The sequence below is a fragment of the Centropristis striata genome, chromosome 18, assembly GCF_030273125.1.
Source record: "Centropristis striata isolate RG_2023a ecotype Rhode Island chromosome 18, C.striata_1.0, whole genome shotgun sequence".
Lineage (NCBI taxonomy): Eukaryota > Metazoa > Chordata > Actinopteri > Perciformes > Serranidae > Centropristis > Centropristis striata.
In genome coordinates, this window is record NC_081534.1 from 32,271,983 (window position 1) to 32,289,469 (window position 17,487).

Sequence of the window (17,487 nt, forward strand, 5' to 3'; positions counted from 1 at the left end):
TTTTACATCTTTTTTGTGGTGATTTTGCATATTTTTTGAGGTAATTAACATTTTTACATCTTATTTTGGTGATTTTACATATTTTTTGGGGATAATTTTAGATCTCTTTTGGGTAATTCCACAGCTTTTTTGGAAATTTTACAGCTTTTTTGGTAATTTTACAGCTTTTTTTTGGGGGGGGGGGGGGGGTAATTTTATAGCTTTTTGTAATTTTACAGATTTTTTGGGATAATTTTACAGCTTTTCCTTTGCAATTTTACATCTTTTTTGAGGTAATTTAAATTTTAAAAATTGTAATTTTTACATCTTATTTTGGTGATTTTACATATGTTTGGGGGATAATTTTAGATCTCTTTTGGGTAATTTCACATTTTTTTTGGTAATTTTACAGCTTTTTGGGGTAATTTAAAAAAAACAACAACAGGTGAACAGGAGTGGAGCCAGAACAGTGCCTTGTGGAGCCCCTGTGCTGCTCATTAATGTCCCAGAAACACAGTTCCCCAACCTGACATACTGTGGTCTTCCAATAAGCTTTAAAATAGAATAAACTGGTGGTATAATCTGGATTCGTCCAGTCTGGAGGTTTAAACTGAAAGTGATGTGGTTTCCTCTGCAGGCTGAAGGACTGGAGAAGCTCTCCTCCTCCTCGATTCTGTTTGAACTTTCTTCTCCATCCGACTCGTTCATCACTAAAGAAATCTCGTTCACCTTCCCTCCAGACGTTGTGCCGGGCAGCGAGAGAGCTTCAGTGACGGCCGTCGGTACGTTTACACAAACACAAAAGAATAGCTTTGAGTCACTAATTATTGATTAATTAAGTCATTTTCTATTTGAAAATTACAACCAGAATATCTCACACACTCTTTTGGATAATTTTACAGCTTTTTGGGATCATTTTACATCTTTTTTGGTCATTTACAGCTTTTTTTTGGGCAATTTTACAGCTTTTTTGAGCTAATTTTTTTTTAAAAAGAGGTAATTTCTACATCCTATTTTGGTGATTTTACATATTTTTTGGAGATAATTTAGATCTCTTTTGGGTCATTTTACAGCTTTTGTTTGGTAATTTTACAGGTTTTTGTGGTAATTTTACATATTTTTTGGGATAATTTTAGGCCTCTTTTGGGTAATTTTACACCTTTCTGTAATTTTACACCTTTTTTCATGATGATTTTACATTTTTTGGGGTAATTTTACAGCTTTTTTTAGTTTTTTTTTTTTAAAAGGTAATTTTTACATCTTAGTTTGGTGATTTTACATATGAACAGAATAACACACACTTAAAATTAACTTAATAAGATAAAAACAGTGGTGGAAGAAGTTATTTTATCTTAGTAAAAGTTTAAATAACACAGTCTAAAGTGGGAATTCTATCATTTAGGTGTTTATGTATTTATTTAATGAAAATGTGGAAATAAAAAAATAAAAAAAGGAATAAATGTAGAAATACTTTTTTTTTTATAAATACAGTAAATGCTATATAGTTTTACATTCATTTTATTCAGTATTTATGTATTTTTTTTATTTAATCAAAATATATAAATAAATGAATAAATGTAGATATAAATAAATAGAACTTCAATAACTCTACATGTATTGTATTATTTATTTAGGTATTTATGTATTTTTTTATTTATTAAATGAAAATGTAGGAATACATGAATAAAATAAATATCCAAATAAATATGAAATACATTAAAAAATATAAAATATCCATTTATGTATTCTTATATACATTAATTTATTTCTACTTTTGTCATAGAAAATATATAAAAAATATAAAATGTCCATTTATATATATATATATATATATATATATATATATATATATATATATTCTTCTTTATACATTCATTTATTTCCACTTTTATCATATGAAATATATAAAAAAATATAAAATTTCCATTTATATATATATATATATATATATATATATATATATATTCTTATATACATTCATTTATTTCTACTTTTGTCATTTATTGACCTTCGTACTGCCGTCTCTGTGTTAAAAGAAGAAATAAAAATAGTTTACACCTGGACAAACACATGAAATAAAAAAAATAATAATAAAAATCATGCTGAAAGATGTTTGAATTGTATACTATTCAGTTTTTATCACAAACAAATACATTAAAAGGGCATTCGACCATTAAAAACAACAACTTTTTATATCACTGGGTGGATTGATTCTTTCTCCTTGTTGCCGTGGCGACGCAGGTGACATCATCGGCCCGTCCATCGGCGGCCTGGACGCTCTGATCCAGATGCCGTACGGCTGCGGGGAGCAGAACATGATCAACTTCGCCCCCAACATCTACGTGCTGCAGTATCTGACGGCGGCGGGCCAGGCCGACCAGCAGACCACCGCCACCGCCACCGAGTACATGACCAGCGGTAACCACGGCAACACGTTCACCACAGCTGATCACCACATCAGCCACACAAAACTGGAGTTAACTCTTTGGAGTTTGGGGCTATTTTGTTGGTTTTTGACTCTTTTTCTTTTTCATTCCTTTTTCTTTTGCCTGTATATGCAACTTAAATAATGATGGTGTCATCTTTTTCAGCTCAGCCACACCTCATTATTATTTTGTCATTTTGACTAACTGGATCAACATTTTGAAACGCAAAAAAACAAACACAAACACAAAAAAACCACACACAAAATTACAAAAAACACAAATAAAAAAACACACAAAAAACATACATAAAAAACACCCAAGAAACACAAAAGCATAACATAAAAATTACAAAAAAACACATAAAAAATTACAAAAAAAAACAAAAAAATGGAAAAAATTACAAAAAACACAGGTAAAAACACAAAAAATACCCAATAATCACTCAAGAACAACAGTAAATAGATTTGATTGCATCAAAAATGTTGAATCGCACACTGCAAAATTTGAAAAATATCTGCAAAAAAAGGAAAACCATGTTACTACACTTGGTCGAGGTGTTTTTTTACCTTTGCTGAAAAAGAGTTGATGCACTAAATGTGACATGGAAACTTGTGTAAAAGCCAAAACTTTAGAGTTGAGCTGACAGCAGGAAACATGCTGCTGAAGGTTTTTTTAAGTCGTGCTCACAAACATGATACACAAACTTCCTGCAGCCTCCAAGTCCTCCACATTATTAGTGTCTTCTGCCCCCTGGTGGACGATCCAGTCACTGCAGGCAGAAATCATTCATAAATCTGCTGATTTTTTTTGCACAGAAATGTCTCTAATTTATATTTCCAGTTAAAATAATATACATTTTTTCTTATATTTCAATATCAATGTATTTATTTATTTAATGGAAATGTAGACATAAATAAATAAGTAAAAAAATACAGAAATACAGGAATAAATGTAGATATAAATAAAATAAAAAATAAATATATGCAAAAAGTAATGCATGTATCAAAATTTGATACAACAGGTAGAAAACATCAATTATAAATTTACAATTTTTTTTTTATCCATTCTCGATAATAATTTGATGGATAAATAAAGGAATAAATGTAGGAATAAATAAATAAAACTATAATTACAGTAAATGCGAAAAAAAAAGGAAATATATTTATTAAATAAATAATAAATAAATTCTAAAAATGGATTATTAAAGGAACAAATGTAGAAATAAATGAATTATATATATGTAAATATATAAATACAGTAAATGCAAAAAAATTAATGCAAATTTTATATTTTTACTTTATTTTATTTTATTTTTTTTTTCTGTATATATTTAATGAAAATGTAGAAATAAATGATAAATTAAAAAAATAGATAAATAAAAGCGTAAATGTTTAGATAAATAAAAGATATATAAATACAGAAAATGCTAAAAAATAGATGGATAATCTATATTTTTATACTAATTTTATTTTGTATTTAGGTAGACATAAATGAGTAAGTAATAAATACATGAATAAATGTAGACATAATTTTAATTCAATTTGGGGTTTTTTGCATTTATTTATCTATTTTATTTTTATTATTTCTAAATCTATTTATGTAATCATTCATTTATTTCTTAAATGTAGTGGAGTAGAAGTACAAAGTAACATAAAATGAAAAAAATAAAATAAAGCACAAGTACTTCAACATTGCAAAACAGTCTATTAAGTGAAATAATAAGATTTTGGGAGATATATGTTTCTTTATTTTTGTTTTTTTTTGTCTCCATGTTTGTCATTTTGCTCCATATCTGTGCTCACACTGAGAATCTGGTCTCTCTGGTGTTTTTAATAATAATAATAATAATAATAATTTCTCTGCAGGTTATGAGCGTGAGCTGACCTATCAGAGAGGAGACGGCTCCTTCAGCGCCTTCGGGGAGCAAGACGCCTCCGGCAGCACCTGGTCAGTTATAAACTACTTCCCACATGCAGCAACAGGAGGAGCAGGAGTAATTTTGTGTCTTTTTAAAATAATTTTGTGTCTTTTTTGGTCATTTTGGCTTTTTTTGGGTAATTTTGTGTCTTTTTTTGTCATTTCGTGTCTTGTTTTTAATAATTTTGTCTTTTTTAAAATAATTTTGTGTCTTTTTTGGGTAATTTTGTGTCTTTTTTGGTAATTTTGTGTCTTTTTTTGTCATTTTGTATCTTTTTTGGGTCATTTTGTGTCTTTTTTTGTCATTTTGTGTCTTTTTTTGGTAATTTTGTCTTTTTTGGGTAATTTTGTGTCTTTTTTTGGTAATTTTGTGTCTAACCTGATGATGCCTCTCTGTCTGCAGGCTCTCTGCCTTCGTGCTGCGCTGCTTCCTGCAGGCGCGGCCCTTCATCAGCATCGACCCCGGCGTGCTGCACGGGGCGGCGGCCTGGCTCGGAGCGCAGCAGGGCGCCGACGGGAGATTCCTGGAGGTGGGCCGGGTCATCCACACGGAGCTGCAGGGAGGTCTGGACGGACCCGCCTCCCTCACCGCCTTCGTCCTCATCGGCCTGCTGGAGGACAGCCAGGTCCAGGTGAGACACTCACACAGAGTTTAATCCAGGGGTCTCATACTAAAATCACCTGGGGGCCACTGGAGGCAGGATCACTATGACCAAAAAAAGACACAAAATGACTAAAAAAAGACACAAAATGACCAAAAAAAGACACAAAATTATTTAAAAAAGCCACAAAATTACAAAAAAGACACAAAATGACAGAAAAATGAATAAATTACTTAAAAAAGACACAAAATGACCAAAAAAGACAAAAAAAATATTTTAAAAAAGACAAAATGACCCAAAAAAGACAAAAAATTATTTAAAAAAAGACAAAATGACCCAAAAAAAGACAAAAAAATATTTTAAAAAAGACAAAATGACCCAAAAAAGATACAAAATTACCAAAAAAGACACAAAATTATTAAAAAAAAGACAAAAAATGATTTAAAAAAGACACAAAATTACCCCAAAAGACACAAAGTTATTTAAAAAAGGCACAAAATGACAAAAACAGTAAGTGCCATTCATATAAAACTCACATTAAACTTTCATATCAAGGTCGGGGCCACAAAATATCGTCACGAGGGCCGAAATTGGCCCACGGGCCGCGAGTTTGAGACCCCTGATTTAATTCATCAAGAGGCTTCTGACGGTGTGATGGAAGAAACATGACATCATAGAACTTATGGAATAAATAAATAGATTAATAAAGGAATAAATGTAGAAATAAAAATAATTATAATAATAAAAACTAATTCAATGCAAAAAATAAATGGAAATTGTATACTTTTCTATTTATTTTATTATTAACTCAGGTATTTCTTTAGATGTAATACATAGAATAAATGGATTAATAAATATAGATATGAATAAAAAATATAAAAATGGATATTCTATATTTTTAAATTTTATTTTTTATTTAGGTATTTCTGTATTCATTTATTTATTTAATGAAATGTAGAAATAAATTGATAAATAAATTAATGAATAAATGTAGAAATAATAATAACATGTATAAAAACAGTAAATGCATATATTATATTTTTCCATTTATTTTATTATCTATTTAGGTATTTCTGCATTTATTAAATGGACATGTAGAAATAATTAAAATACATATAAATAAATGCGAAAAAATGAATGTACATTTTATATTTTTACATATATTTTATCATTTACTTAGGTATTTCTGTATTTATTTATTTAATGAAAATGTAGAAATTAATGGATAAATAAATAAATAGATAAATAAACAAATAAATGTATGAATAAATATTAAAATGTATAAAAAAAACAGTAAATGCAATAAATAAATGGAAGTTCTATATTTTTACATTTATTTTATTATTTATTTATGTATTTCTGTATTTTTTAAATGAACTTTTAGGAAAATGTAGAAATAAATTAAAATTAAAAAAATTAATTACATTAAATTAATTAAATAAATAAATAAAAAATATATATAAATATTCCATATAAATGCAAAAAATATTTATTTAGGTAGTTTTGTATTTAATTATATAGGTAATGAAAATATAGAAATATATCAATAAATAAACCCAGAAAAGTACCCAAATAAATAATGGAATAAATGAGAGAAAATAAAGAATTTCTAATTATTTTTTGCATTTATTCATTGATATATTTTTTTTTATTTCTACATTTATTTACTTATTTATTCATTGATTTCGTCATTTATTAATGTCATTTAAAATGGAATCAGGCTCAAAGTTTGTGTCTTGTCTCATGTGTCTGTGCTGCCCTGCTCCTTGTCTGTCAGGCTCAGTACGCCTCCCAGGCGTCTGCTGCTCAGCTGTTCCTGGAGTCTCGTCTGACTGACGGCGTGTCCAGTAACTACAGCCTCAGCCTCATCTGCTACGCCCTCGCTCTGTCAGGCAGCGCCAGCGCCGACTCGGCCATCAGCAACCTGATTGGACGAGCCCAGATCAGAGGTGGGACCACACCTGTGTGTGTGTGTGTGTGTGTCTGTGTGTGTGTGTGTGTGCGTGTTTGTGTGTGTGTGTGTGTGTGTGTGTGAGTGTGTGTCTGTGAGTGTGTGTGTGTTTGTGTGTATGTCAGCATCTGTGTGTGTGTGTCTGTCTTTGTGTGTTTGTAGTAATTTTGTGTATTTTTTCAAATAATTTTGTCTTTTTTGGTCATTTTGTGTATTTCTTAAGTAATTTAGTCTTTTTTTCTGTCATTGTGTCTTTTCTTTAGTATTCTTGTGTCTTTTTTGGTCAGTTGGGGTCTTTTTTTAAAGTAATTTAGTGTTTTTTCAGTCATTTTGGGTCTTTTTTTGGTCATTTTGATACTGCCTCCAGCGGCCCCCAGGTAATTTGACTTTGAGACCCCTGATCTAAAGTAAGTTATAACGTTTCCTGTGTGTTTCTGTGTGTTTCCTGTGTGTTTCTGTGTGTTTCCTGTGTGTTTCTGTGTGTTTCCTGTGTGTTTCCTGTGTTTCTGAGCTCAGACGGCGTGCCCATGTGGTCGTCTCCAGACGTCAGCCTGTCTGAGTCATGGCAGCCGAGCTCGTCGTGCATCGAGATGGCGTCCTACCTGCTGCTCGCGCTGCACGAACGTGGGCGCGCCGCCGACGGCCTCGGCCTCATGAAGTGGCTCAGCCAGCAGAGGAACCACCGCGGAGGCTTCGGCAGCACGCAGGTACTGAAGATCCAGAAAAGGACCAAAAGCAACAAGCTATCCACTGAGATATCTTCTTTATCTCACTGGAGCATCAAGTGACAATTAATCCGTCCAACAAATGCACTATTTCCTTTTATTGCAGATTAAGAAGTCTCAAAACTTTATATTTGCAACAACACAAGACATAAGAAGCCAGCTAATAGAAATCCAAAACCTTGTCTTGCAGCTTTTATTTCAGGAATCTTGCTCACTCTCCACTTTTTCTCTTATTTTTGTCCTCTTTGGCCTCTCTCATCACTGCCAAAAAGTCCATAGATGCTACTAAACCCGTCCCTAAAAAACGTCCTCCTCCCAGCGGTCCAAAGCTCCTGTGCACCAACACTAAAGTTGGTAAAGTGCAAGAGCATGCGTTCGGGGCGCAGAGTGGAAATGACAGAGGATTATTCAGAAAAATGATTTTGAAGCTGCAATTTATAATGTAAAAAGTTGCTTTAACCCTGTGGAGACTCCAAAAACTCCAAATCTTGACTTTCACATTTTATGTTGGACTAAAGGACTAAAAAAGACACAAAATGACGAAAAAAAGACACAAAATGACTAAAAAAGACGTTAAATGACCAAAAAAGACATAAAATGACTTAAAAAAAGACACAAAATGCCTAAAAAAGACACAAAATTACAAAAAAATACACAAAATGCCTAAAAAAGACACAGTTTTCTAAAAGTTTTACAGGTTCTGTTCTTTTACTTATTTTATTTTATTTTTATTATTTTTATTTAATTTTTTTACGTTTTTTTTGTCTGTTTTTTACTTCTTTTTTCAGATATTTGCAGTTTTTCTTTATTTTCTTTTTTGATATATATATTTTAACAGTTTTTTTGTTTTTTCATATTTTTTTGCGACAGTTTTCTAAAAGTTTTACAGGTTCTGTTCTTTTTTAATTTTTTTAATTTAATTTTATTTCTTTACATTTTTTTTTGTCTGTTTTTTACTTCTTTTTTTGAGATATTTGCAGTTTTTCTTTGTTTTCTTTTTTAATATGTATTTTTTAACAGTTTTTTTTGTTTTTTTTATATTTTTTTGCGACAGTTTTCTAAAAGTTTTTCAGGTTCTGTTCTTTTTTAAATTTTTATTTATTTTTATTTATTTATTTATTTATTTTAAACAGTTTTTCGAACACTTTTACAGGTTGTTTCTTTTTACAGTTTTTTTTTTTTATTTAGACAAAATGACCAATATTCACTGAAAATCAATTTACACAGAAGCTGAGGGGAGAGGACAGGAGAGGCTGGAAACATGACAATACTTCAATATGTACAATATAACAATACAACTTTGTTTTTTTACAACAATTTTGACACTTTGGAAAATTGTTCATATAATTATAATATATATATATATATATATATATATATATAATTTTACAAATTTACAAATATATTTGACCTTATCTCTGGTTTTACTCGGCTGATCACCATCAAATAAATACTGGCATGAAGTTTGAAGCCAGATTTTTAGAGGGAAGCTGTTACAGGAAACACGCTGCTGAAGGGTTTTTTTTTCAGCATGACTTCACGGAGAAGTCACGTGATCTGATGGGCGACTCCAGATGGTTTTAAGTCTCAGTCTAAAGTTTCAGAACATCATAAAGTTCATTCACGTCGGAGCAGAAATCCCCTTCTGTGTCACTCTGAGAGGAAAACTTGTGGTTTGTGTCACATCAGAGGGAAACTGTGGCCGTCTGAGCATGTGGTGACTAAAAGGACACACACACACAGACACACACACACACACACATACACACACACACACACATTCTTGCACTTCTGTCTTCAATACAGTTTCAATTAATTATCATTATCATGTAACCTTTAACCCTTAAAACAAAGTCTGAAATCTAAAAAAGAAAAGGCCTTTAAAGAAGTGAGGACCGGCCGAAATGTCCTCACTCTGTTGTTTGAAAACATGTTCCGGTCCTCACTATGTATGAAGAACAAGAAGACACACACACACACACACACACACACATTCTTGTACTTCTATCTTTGTGAGGACCCTCATTGGAACAGTGAAATCCCTGCTAAGGTTATAATAGTTTTGGATTTTTCATCAGTTTTTGTTTTAATTTTGTTGTGAATTTTTGTTTTCAAATCCAGTTAGTTTTAGTTAGTTTTTAGAGTGAAGTGCTTTAGTTTTTATTAGTTGTAGTTTTTTGTAATGGGGTATTTGTTGGGTGGGAGATTAAAAGAGGTCACAGTAAATTTTGCCTTTATTTCCTTTGTCTTATCCATCTTCATTATGTATGAAAAACGTTGATGAAGAGGAAAACAAAGGACATTTTCACTATAATTTCAGTTAGTTTTGTAACTACACAATACAGTTTCAGTTAATTATCATTATCATGTAACTTTTAACCCTTAAAACAAAGTCTGAAATCTCAAAAAATGTCCTCACTTTGCAAAAATGTCCTCACTCTGTTGGTTAAAAACGTGTTCCGGTCCTCACTATGTAGGAAGTACAAGAACACACACACACACATATGCACAAACATGCATGACAAGCAAACAGTAAATATCTAAATACTGTGTCAGTGGCTCCAAATACAGTACGTTAAATAAAGCGTTTTCTCACGGTTTGAGGGCCAGAAAGTGACTCAGTGTGTCTGCAGAAACAGATGCACAGATGAAAACAGGAAGTGGGCCGTGAATATCAAAGCAGCAGGAACTGTAACAGGATATCTGGGTGCAGATGTACGACTCTGACTCCTGTTTGCTCTGCCAGGACACCATCGTGGCGCTGCAGGCTCTGTCCGCCTACGCCTCTCTCATGGGCTCGCACGGCTACGACCTCAACATCAGGGTGAAGAGCGTTGCCGCGGCAACCGTCGCCCACTTCTACATCAACCAGGACAACTACCTGCTGCACCAGAGCCAGCAGGTACTCAGACACGTCTTCATGTGACGAATATTCACTGAAAATCTGTTTACTAATAAACTGTAAAAAACAGGCGTTATCGTCAGATTTTGAACTTTCCGACGGTCCTTGAATGGATCATCTTAACACAGAGCTGAGGGGAGAGGACAGGAGAGGCTGTTTACACAGAGCAGAGAGGAGAGGACAGGGGAGGCTGTTTACACAGAGCCGAGGGGAGAGGACAGGAGAGGCTGTTTACACAGAGCAGAGAGGAGAGGACAGGAGAGGCTGTTTACACAGACCGGAGAGGAGAGGACAGGATAGGCTGTTTACACAGAGCAGAGAGGAGAGGACAGGGGAGGCTGTTTACACAGAGCCGAGGGGAGAGGACAGGAGAGGCTGTTTACACAGAGCAGAGAGGAGAGGACAGGAGAGGCTGTTTACACAGACCGGAGAGGAGAGGACAGGATAGGCTGTTTACACAGACCGGAGAGGAGAGGACAGGATAGGCTGTTTACACAGAGCTGAGAGGAGAGGACAGGAGAGGCTGGGAAGTTTCTTTATGCGATTTTATTTGTTTTACTTTTTTTCTACAGTTTTGACTGTTTCTTACGTCTTTTTTTGACATTTACAGTTTCTGTTTTTTCTTTTTAAAACTTTTTTTTCGTTTGTCGTAGAAATAAACTGTAAAAACAGGCATTATCGTCAGATTTTAGGAGAGGCTGTTTACATAGAGCAGAGAGGAGAGGACAGGAGAAGCTCGAAAATTTGTTTTTACAGTTTTATTTGTTTTACTTATAAATATAAATTCCATTTTATTCCAAACAGAGAAATTCAACTTATGTTGTTTCCTTTTTAATGATTTTTGTCATTCTAACTGTGTTTTTCTGCATAAAAACATGTTTGAGTTGTTCTGATTCTGCTGATTCCACAGAGCTGCAGGACTTAGAGGTTTATAAAGATTTTATACGTTGCAGTGAAAAATGGAAAATGGAAAAAAACGGCCTGAAACGGCTGGTTTGGGTTGAGAGGGTTAATGTGTTGTTGTGTTTCAGATTCACCCGGAGGAGGTGATGAAGCTGACGGTGACTGCAGAAGGTCAGGGACTCGCCCTGTTCCAGGTACGACAGAAAGGATCCAACCGCTGTCAAATCCAGATTAATGCAACAAAACTAAACAAAGAACATAACATCATCGATATGTGAATCAAATTAAGAGCAAAGCAAAGTGCAGATTACATGATTTTTTAAATCACAAATTAAAAGCACAATTTTCTGTGACTAATTAAAATAAATCATTTTTTCTTCCTGACACATATTCTAAATTATAGTTATAATAATAAATAGTGGTAAGTAATTAATAAGTTCAAATAGTCATTGTTTACTTTTACAATCAGACTACAGGACATTTAATAATCCAAGAAAAAATACAATAAAAAATGCAAAAAATAAATGGAAATGATATATTTTGAAATTTATTTTATTATTTATTTACATATTTCTGAATATATTTATTTGTTCATTTATTTCCACATCTTCATTCATTCATTTAATTATTGCCACATGTATTTATATATTTTAAAATGTATTTTTTATTAATATATTTATTTATTTATTTATTAATGATGCTCCAGAGTGATTCATATTAATATTGTTGGGCAACAAAAGAAATCACACTGAAATAAATAATTAAATGTAGAAATAATAAAATAAATACATGTGGAAATAAATGTGGAAATAAATAGAAATGTAGAAATAAATAAATGTAAATATATAGATTTTCAATTTTTTTTGCTTTTATTTATATTTTTTTATAATTTTATAATTCATTATAAAGTTATATTTTTTAAATATTTTTTTTTACATTTCCACATGCATTTATTTATATTTATACATAGATATTATATATTTTCTTCATTTTTAAATTATGAATTTATTAATCATGCTTCAAAGTGGTGTTAGCACAATTTACTGAGTAAATAAATACAAATGTAGAAATAAATGAATAAATAAATACAGAAATATCCAAATAAATATAAGAAATGTTGAATTTCCATTTATTTTTTTGCATTTATTTTAATATTTGTATTTATTTATGTGTCAGTTATTGCACAGTCTTCAGATGTTTGTGTTTTTCTCCCTCAGCTGAACGTGTTTTACAACGTCAGGAAAGAGGCGATGCAGATGCAGATGATGAAGAAGAAGAAGAGGAAGAGGAGGAGGCGATTCATCATGGAAGACTCGGCGTTTCTTCTCTTTGTGGATCTGCACGACTTCGACCTGAACTTAGTGGATCTGTACATCTGCTACAGGTGAGCAGCACGACACACGCAATTAATCCTTTAAAACACGACCAGTAGAGCAGGTAAACTATCAGAACGCCTGGAATGCCCTGCTTAGCCTGCTGCCCCCGCGACCCGGCCCCGGATAACGGACCAGGATGGATGGTTGGATGGAAGATGTGAATCTGTGAACGGAAACAAAACTGAAACATTAAAAACAAACTCCTGAAAACATTAAAAGTGTAAAATAACCATTCACTTTAAAAAAAAAAAAATGCTTAAATTACTGATGGGAAATATTTTACTGTGTTTCAGTATATAAATTTAAATAATTCCATTTTTTTTAAATGCATTTATGCAACATGTTTTAATTTGTAAATATTAATATGTATTTTCATTATTTTTTATTCATTATGACTAATAATGGATCATTTTACTGTTTTCTTTTAAGGTGAATGAATTGAAATAAATTATTTTGAGCACTTATATGAATTCTTATGCACGTTGTTGTGCAGCCTGTCGGACTTCCTGCAGCTGAACCAGACGGGGATGGCCATCATGGAGGCCGGTCTGCTGAGCGGCTTCAATCTGGCGCCGGAGGGCGTCCCGACCAACCACATCATCAAGAAAGTGGAGACGCCACCGGGGAAGGTGGTCCTGTACCTGGACTCTGTAAGCTCCTCTAAACACACTGATACCGCTTTTTAACTGAAGCAGTTCCAGGGCCGGTTCAGAGCCTCTGCTAGTGCTGGTTCACAAATTGGTTCAACTTGCGAACCAGCTCTGAACCGGTTTGCTTTTTTTTTTTTTTTCCTGCGTTTTTAATATGGCAGCCAATGAGGCTGTTAGTGCGTGTTGGTGGCGCGTCTTTGCGTCCTACGCCCAAACTATAACTCTGACAGCTTTACCAGAGGATTGTGAGTGAGAAGACAAATTTTCTTACGTTTCTATGTATAAATTATTTCTGTAGAGTGGAATTTGCGGCCTGGAGCGCAGTTTTCACATTTATTTTTTGACAATTTTTTCTCTCCATCTACACTCTGGTGATGATGTCACACACTGTGACACGAACATTCCGTGCAATACACACCCATTATAATCTCAGAATTTCTACAAAAATGATCATGGTCATTGAACAGGGATTGATAAAAAACTATATGACCTATCGAAACGTGGATTAATACACCGATACAGAAGACTTGTGTCTACTGTTTGAAGTTTAAATGGAGTCTCTAGGTGAAATTATGCCGGAGAAGTAGACGTTTAAAAATCTCCAATTATTGTTCTTTTTCGCTCATTTTTTTTCGGCCGTCCCATTCACTTCAATGCAAAATTTTGGGTAGTTTTCCAAAAAAGAAAACATTCGTATTCCGTAGAGAAAAGTAATAGCACACCGATCCCGATCAAACTGCACGTTTTGATATATAATTTGTCCTGCAGCTCTTTAAGTTGTAGGACTAGTAGCGGGACGAAATTGCGTCCGGAAGAGGAAGAAGAAAAAATGCACAGTATAACAGTAGTGCTCGGGGCTTTGCGATTGCCCCGTGGCCCTAATAACAGTGTGATAACAGTGTAATAACAGGCAGACTACATGTCTCTACAACACATCTGATGCTCATCTTGATCACTATGGACACCGAATACATTCTTATTAACACTGAATGTAAGGTGTTAATGTTGGACGCTAGCCCGCTAACGTTAGCACGCTAGCCCGCTAACGTTAGCACGCTAATGTTAGCGTTTTAGTTTACACTAAAAAGCAGCATTTACTATTAGTATCATAATGCAGATAATTGCAAATTAAACTTCGCCTTAATCACATTGCAGTTAAACAAATCAAAGAAATGAATGATAAACATTGTAGTTGGTCTTTTTTGTCCGATAACCCGATAACATGTGTTTCCAGGTGACGACAGAACAGATGTGTGTGCGGGTTCCTATGATCCTGGAGTATAAAGTCGGAAAACTGCAGGAGGCTCATGTCGTCCTCTACGATTATTACGAACCAAGTAAGTAGTTTTACAATATTTTACTTTTTATATTGTTTTTCATGTTTCCTCTGCGGTGACAGGTTCATGAAAGACCTCCCAAGACTTTTAGAGCCTTGTATTTTTCAGTGATTGTATGGCAGCACTTGTGTTGTGTTTCCTGCTGAGAAAGCCTCTTATTGTGAATCTAGTGTGTCAGCCATCCATCCTCTGAATGCTCCAGGTCTCTAGTCTGGATGCTCCAGGTCTCTAGTCTGGATGCTCCAGGTCTCTAGTCTGAATGCTCCAGGTCTCTAGTCTGAATGCTCCAGGTTTCTAGTCTCTGAATGCTCCAGGTCTCTAGTCTCTGAATGCTCCAGGTCTCTAGTCTGAATGCTCCAGGTCTCTAGTCTGAATGCTCCAGGTCTCTAGTTTGTGGTTATAAAGTTTCATGAGGCTGTGATTCTCCTAGAGGTCACAGCAGCTCATTTTATACACTGAGCTCAAGTTTCACTCACTAACATCATCACACATGAAGAACATTGGGCTCATTGAATCCACAAGAGTCTCAGCTTTACACTCAGACCCCATTTATGCAGCTCACAGACTGTTTAGGGACCCCAGGATGCACAAAGATTCACATACAAGAGGAGAAAATAACACATTGTACTGCATGTTACAGCATGTCTATAAATAGACTCGTGGGGAAACACAGAACTTATTTTCATTCAGAGATCTGCAGCTCAGAGTTATTCACCAGTTTGGAATGAGACTCAACCTGATAAACTGTTGTGTTAAAGCTCCGCCCCTCAGCTGACTCACTCCAGTCAAACCAGGAAACAGGATGTTACTCTGAAAAACAAGACTCTGACCTGATAAACCCCGCCCCGAGTCAGCTGAGACAAACCAGGAAACAGGCTGTACACACACACACACACACACACACACACACACACTCTGAGAGACGGTCGATAAGATTCAGCTTCAGACTAAAACCTCCACTTTGACTGAAAGAGGACAACTTCAGGAGATTACTGGGAATACTGGAACAGCTCCACTTCACCCAGCTGCTGAATCCACAAACTGAACGACAGTTTTACAGGAAAGTAAAGTAACTTTGAGAGAACAGGGAGTGGCTGAGCTGTTTGTCTGCTGTGTTTTCAGCTTCACTCAGAGACTAAATGGCTTCCAGATTAGAGGACGATCTCTGCTGTTCTGTCTGCCACGACATCTTTAAAGATCCTGTCATCCTGTCATGCAGCCACAGCTTCTGTAAAGACTGTCTGCAGAACTGGTGGACGGGGAAACAAACCAGAGAGTGTCCACTTTGTAAGAGAAAATCTTCAAAGGATCTTCCACTTCCTAACTTGGCGTTAAAGAATCTGTGTGAGAGTTTCTTAAAGGAGAGAGATCAGAGAGCTTCAGAGGCTCTCTGCAGTCTGCACTCTGAGAAACTCAAACTCTTCTGTCTGGACCATCAGCAGCCAGTGTGTCACATCTGCAGAGACTCAGAAAAACACTCCAACCACAGATTCAGACCCATCGATGAAGCTGCACAACAACACAAGAAGGAATTTCAGGAAACTCTGGAGCCTTTAAAGGAGAAGTTAGAGGTTTTTAAAGGAGTTAAAGTGAAGTTTGATCAAACAGCAGAACACATTCAGGTCCAGGCCCGACGCACAGAGACGCAGATTAAGGAGCAGTTTAAGAAGCTTCACCAGTTTCTAGAAGAGGAAGAGGAGGCCAGGATGGCTGCACTGAGGGAGGAAGAGGAGCAGAAGAGTCAGATGATGAAGGAGAAGATGGAGGCTCTGAGCAGAGAGATAGCAGCTCTTTCAGACACAGTCAGAGCCACAGAGGACCAGCTGAGAGCTGAACACGTCTCATTCCTGTACAACTACAAGGCTGCAGTGGAAAGAGTCCAGCAGCGCCCCCTGCTGGAGGATCCACAGCTGCCCTCAGGAGCTCTGATAGACCAGGCCAAACACCTGGGCAACCTGGCCTTCAACATCTGGAACAAGATGAAGGACATGGTCTCCTACAGTCCTGTTGTTCTGGACCCAAACACTGCTGGTACAGGACTCATCCTGTCTGAAGATCTGACCAGTCTGAGACTAGGAGAGAGACAGCAGCTTCCTGATAATCCAGAGAGGTTTGGTGATTATTCCTTCTCTGTTCTGGGCTCTGAGGGCTTTAACTCAGGGACTCACAGCTGGGAGGTCGAGGTTGGAGACAATACATGGTGGTATCTGGGTGTGTTAGCAGAGTCTGTCCATAGGAAAGGAGACATACGGTCTGGATTATGGAGAATACTGCGATATGAAGATAAATACTTATCAGGGTCACCATCAGATGGAGGAACTTATCTCGTAGTGCAGAAGAAGCCTCAGAGGATCAGAGTGAATCTGGACTGGAACAGAGGAAAGCTGTCGTTCTCTGATGCTGACACTAACACACACATACACACCTTCACACACACTTTCACTGATTGGATGTTTCCATATTTTTTTAATTATGATGAGGATCACCCACTGCAGGTTTTACCAGTGAAGGTCTCTGTGGCTGCAGGACAACAGAAATAGACGATCAGCATCGTTCTGTTCAAGACGTCCTGAAGTCTTTGAGGAACATGTGACTACGTTGTCCTGGTGATGTTTGTTTCTCCGTCAGTGTGAGGAAATGATGTCATGATGATGTAACGTCAGATCAAAGAGCTGTCAATTACTCTGTGACTGGCAGGCGTTTCCATGGTTTCCTGTTC

General features: G+C 35.1%; 1 protein-coding gene across 1 annotated transcript in view; it reads left to right on the plus strand.

Annotated features, from left to right (window-relative positions):
* cd109 (CD109 molecule) overlaps positions 1-17,487 on the plus strand; it is a 44,488-nt gene that overhangs the window by 24,000 nt on the left and 3,001 nt on the right. The window contains exons 22-32 of the mRNA XM_059355854.1: positions 617-761; positions 2,221-2,397; positions 4,271-4,352; positions 4,726-4,954; positions 6,702-6,873; positions 7,392-7,582; positions 10,347-10,502; positions 11,534-11,599; positions 12,623-12,789; positions 13,275-13,431; positions 14,666-14,768. Coding sequence (XP_059211837.1) covers positions 617-761; positions 2,221-2,397; positions 4,271-4,352; positions 4,726-4,954; positions 6,702-6,873; positions 7,392-7,582; positions 10,347-10,502; positions 11,534-11,599; positions 12,623-12,789; positions 13,275-13,431; positions 14,666-14,768 — 1,645 coding nt within the window. The remainder of the gene's footprint in view (positions 1-616; positions 762-2,220; positions 2,398-4,270; positions 4,353-4,725; positions 4,955-6,701; positions 6,874-7,391; positions 7,583-10,346; positions 10,503-11,533; positions 11,600-12,622; positions 12,790-13,274; positions 13,432-14,665; positions 14,769-17,487) is intronic.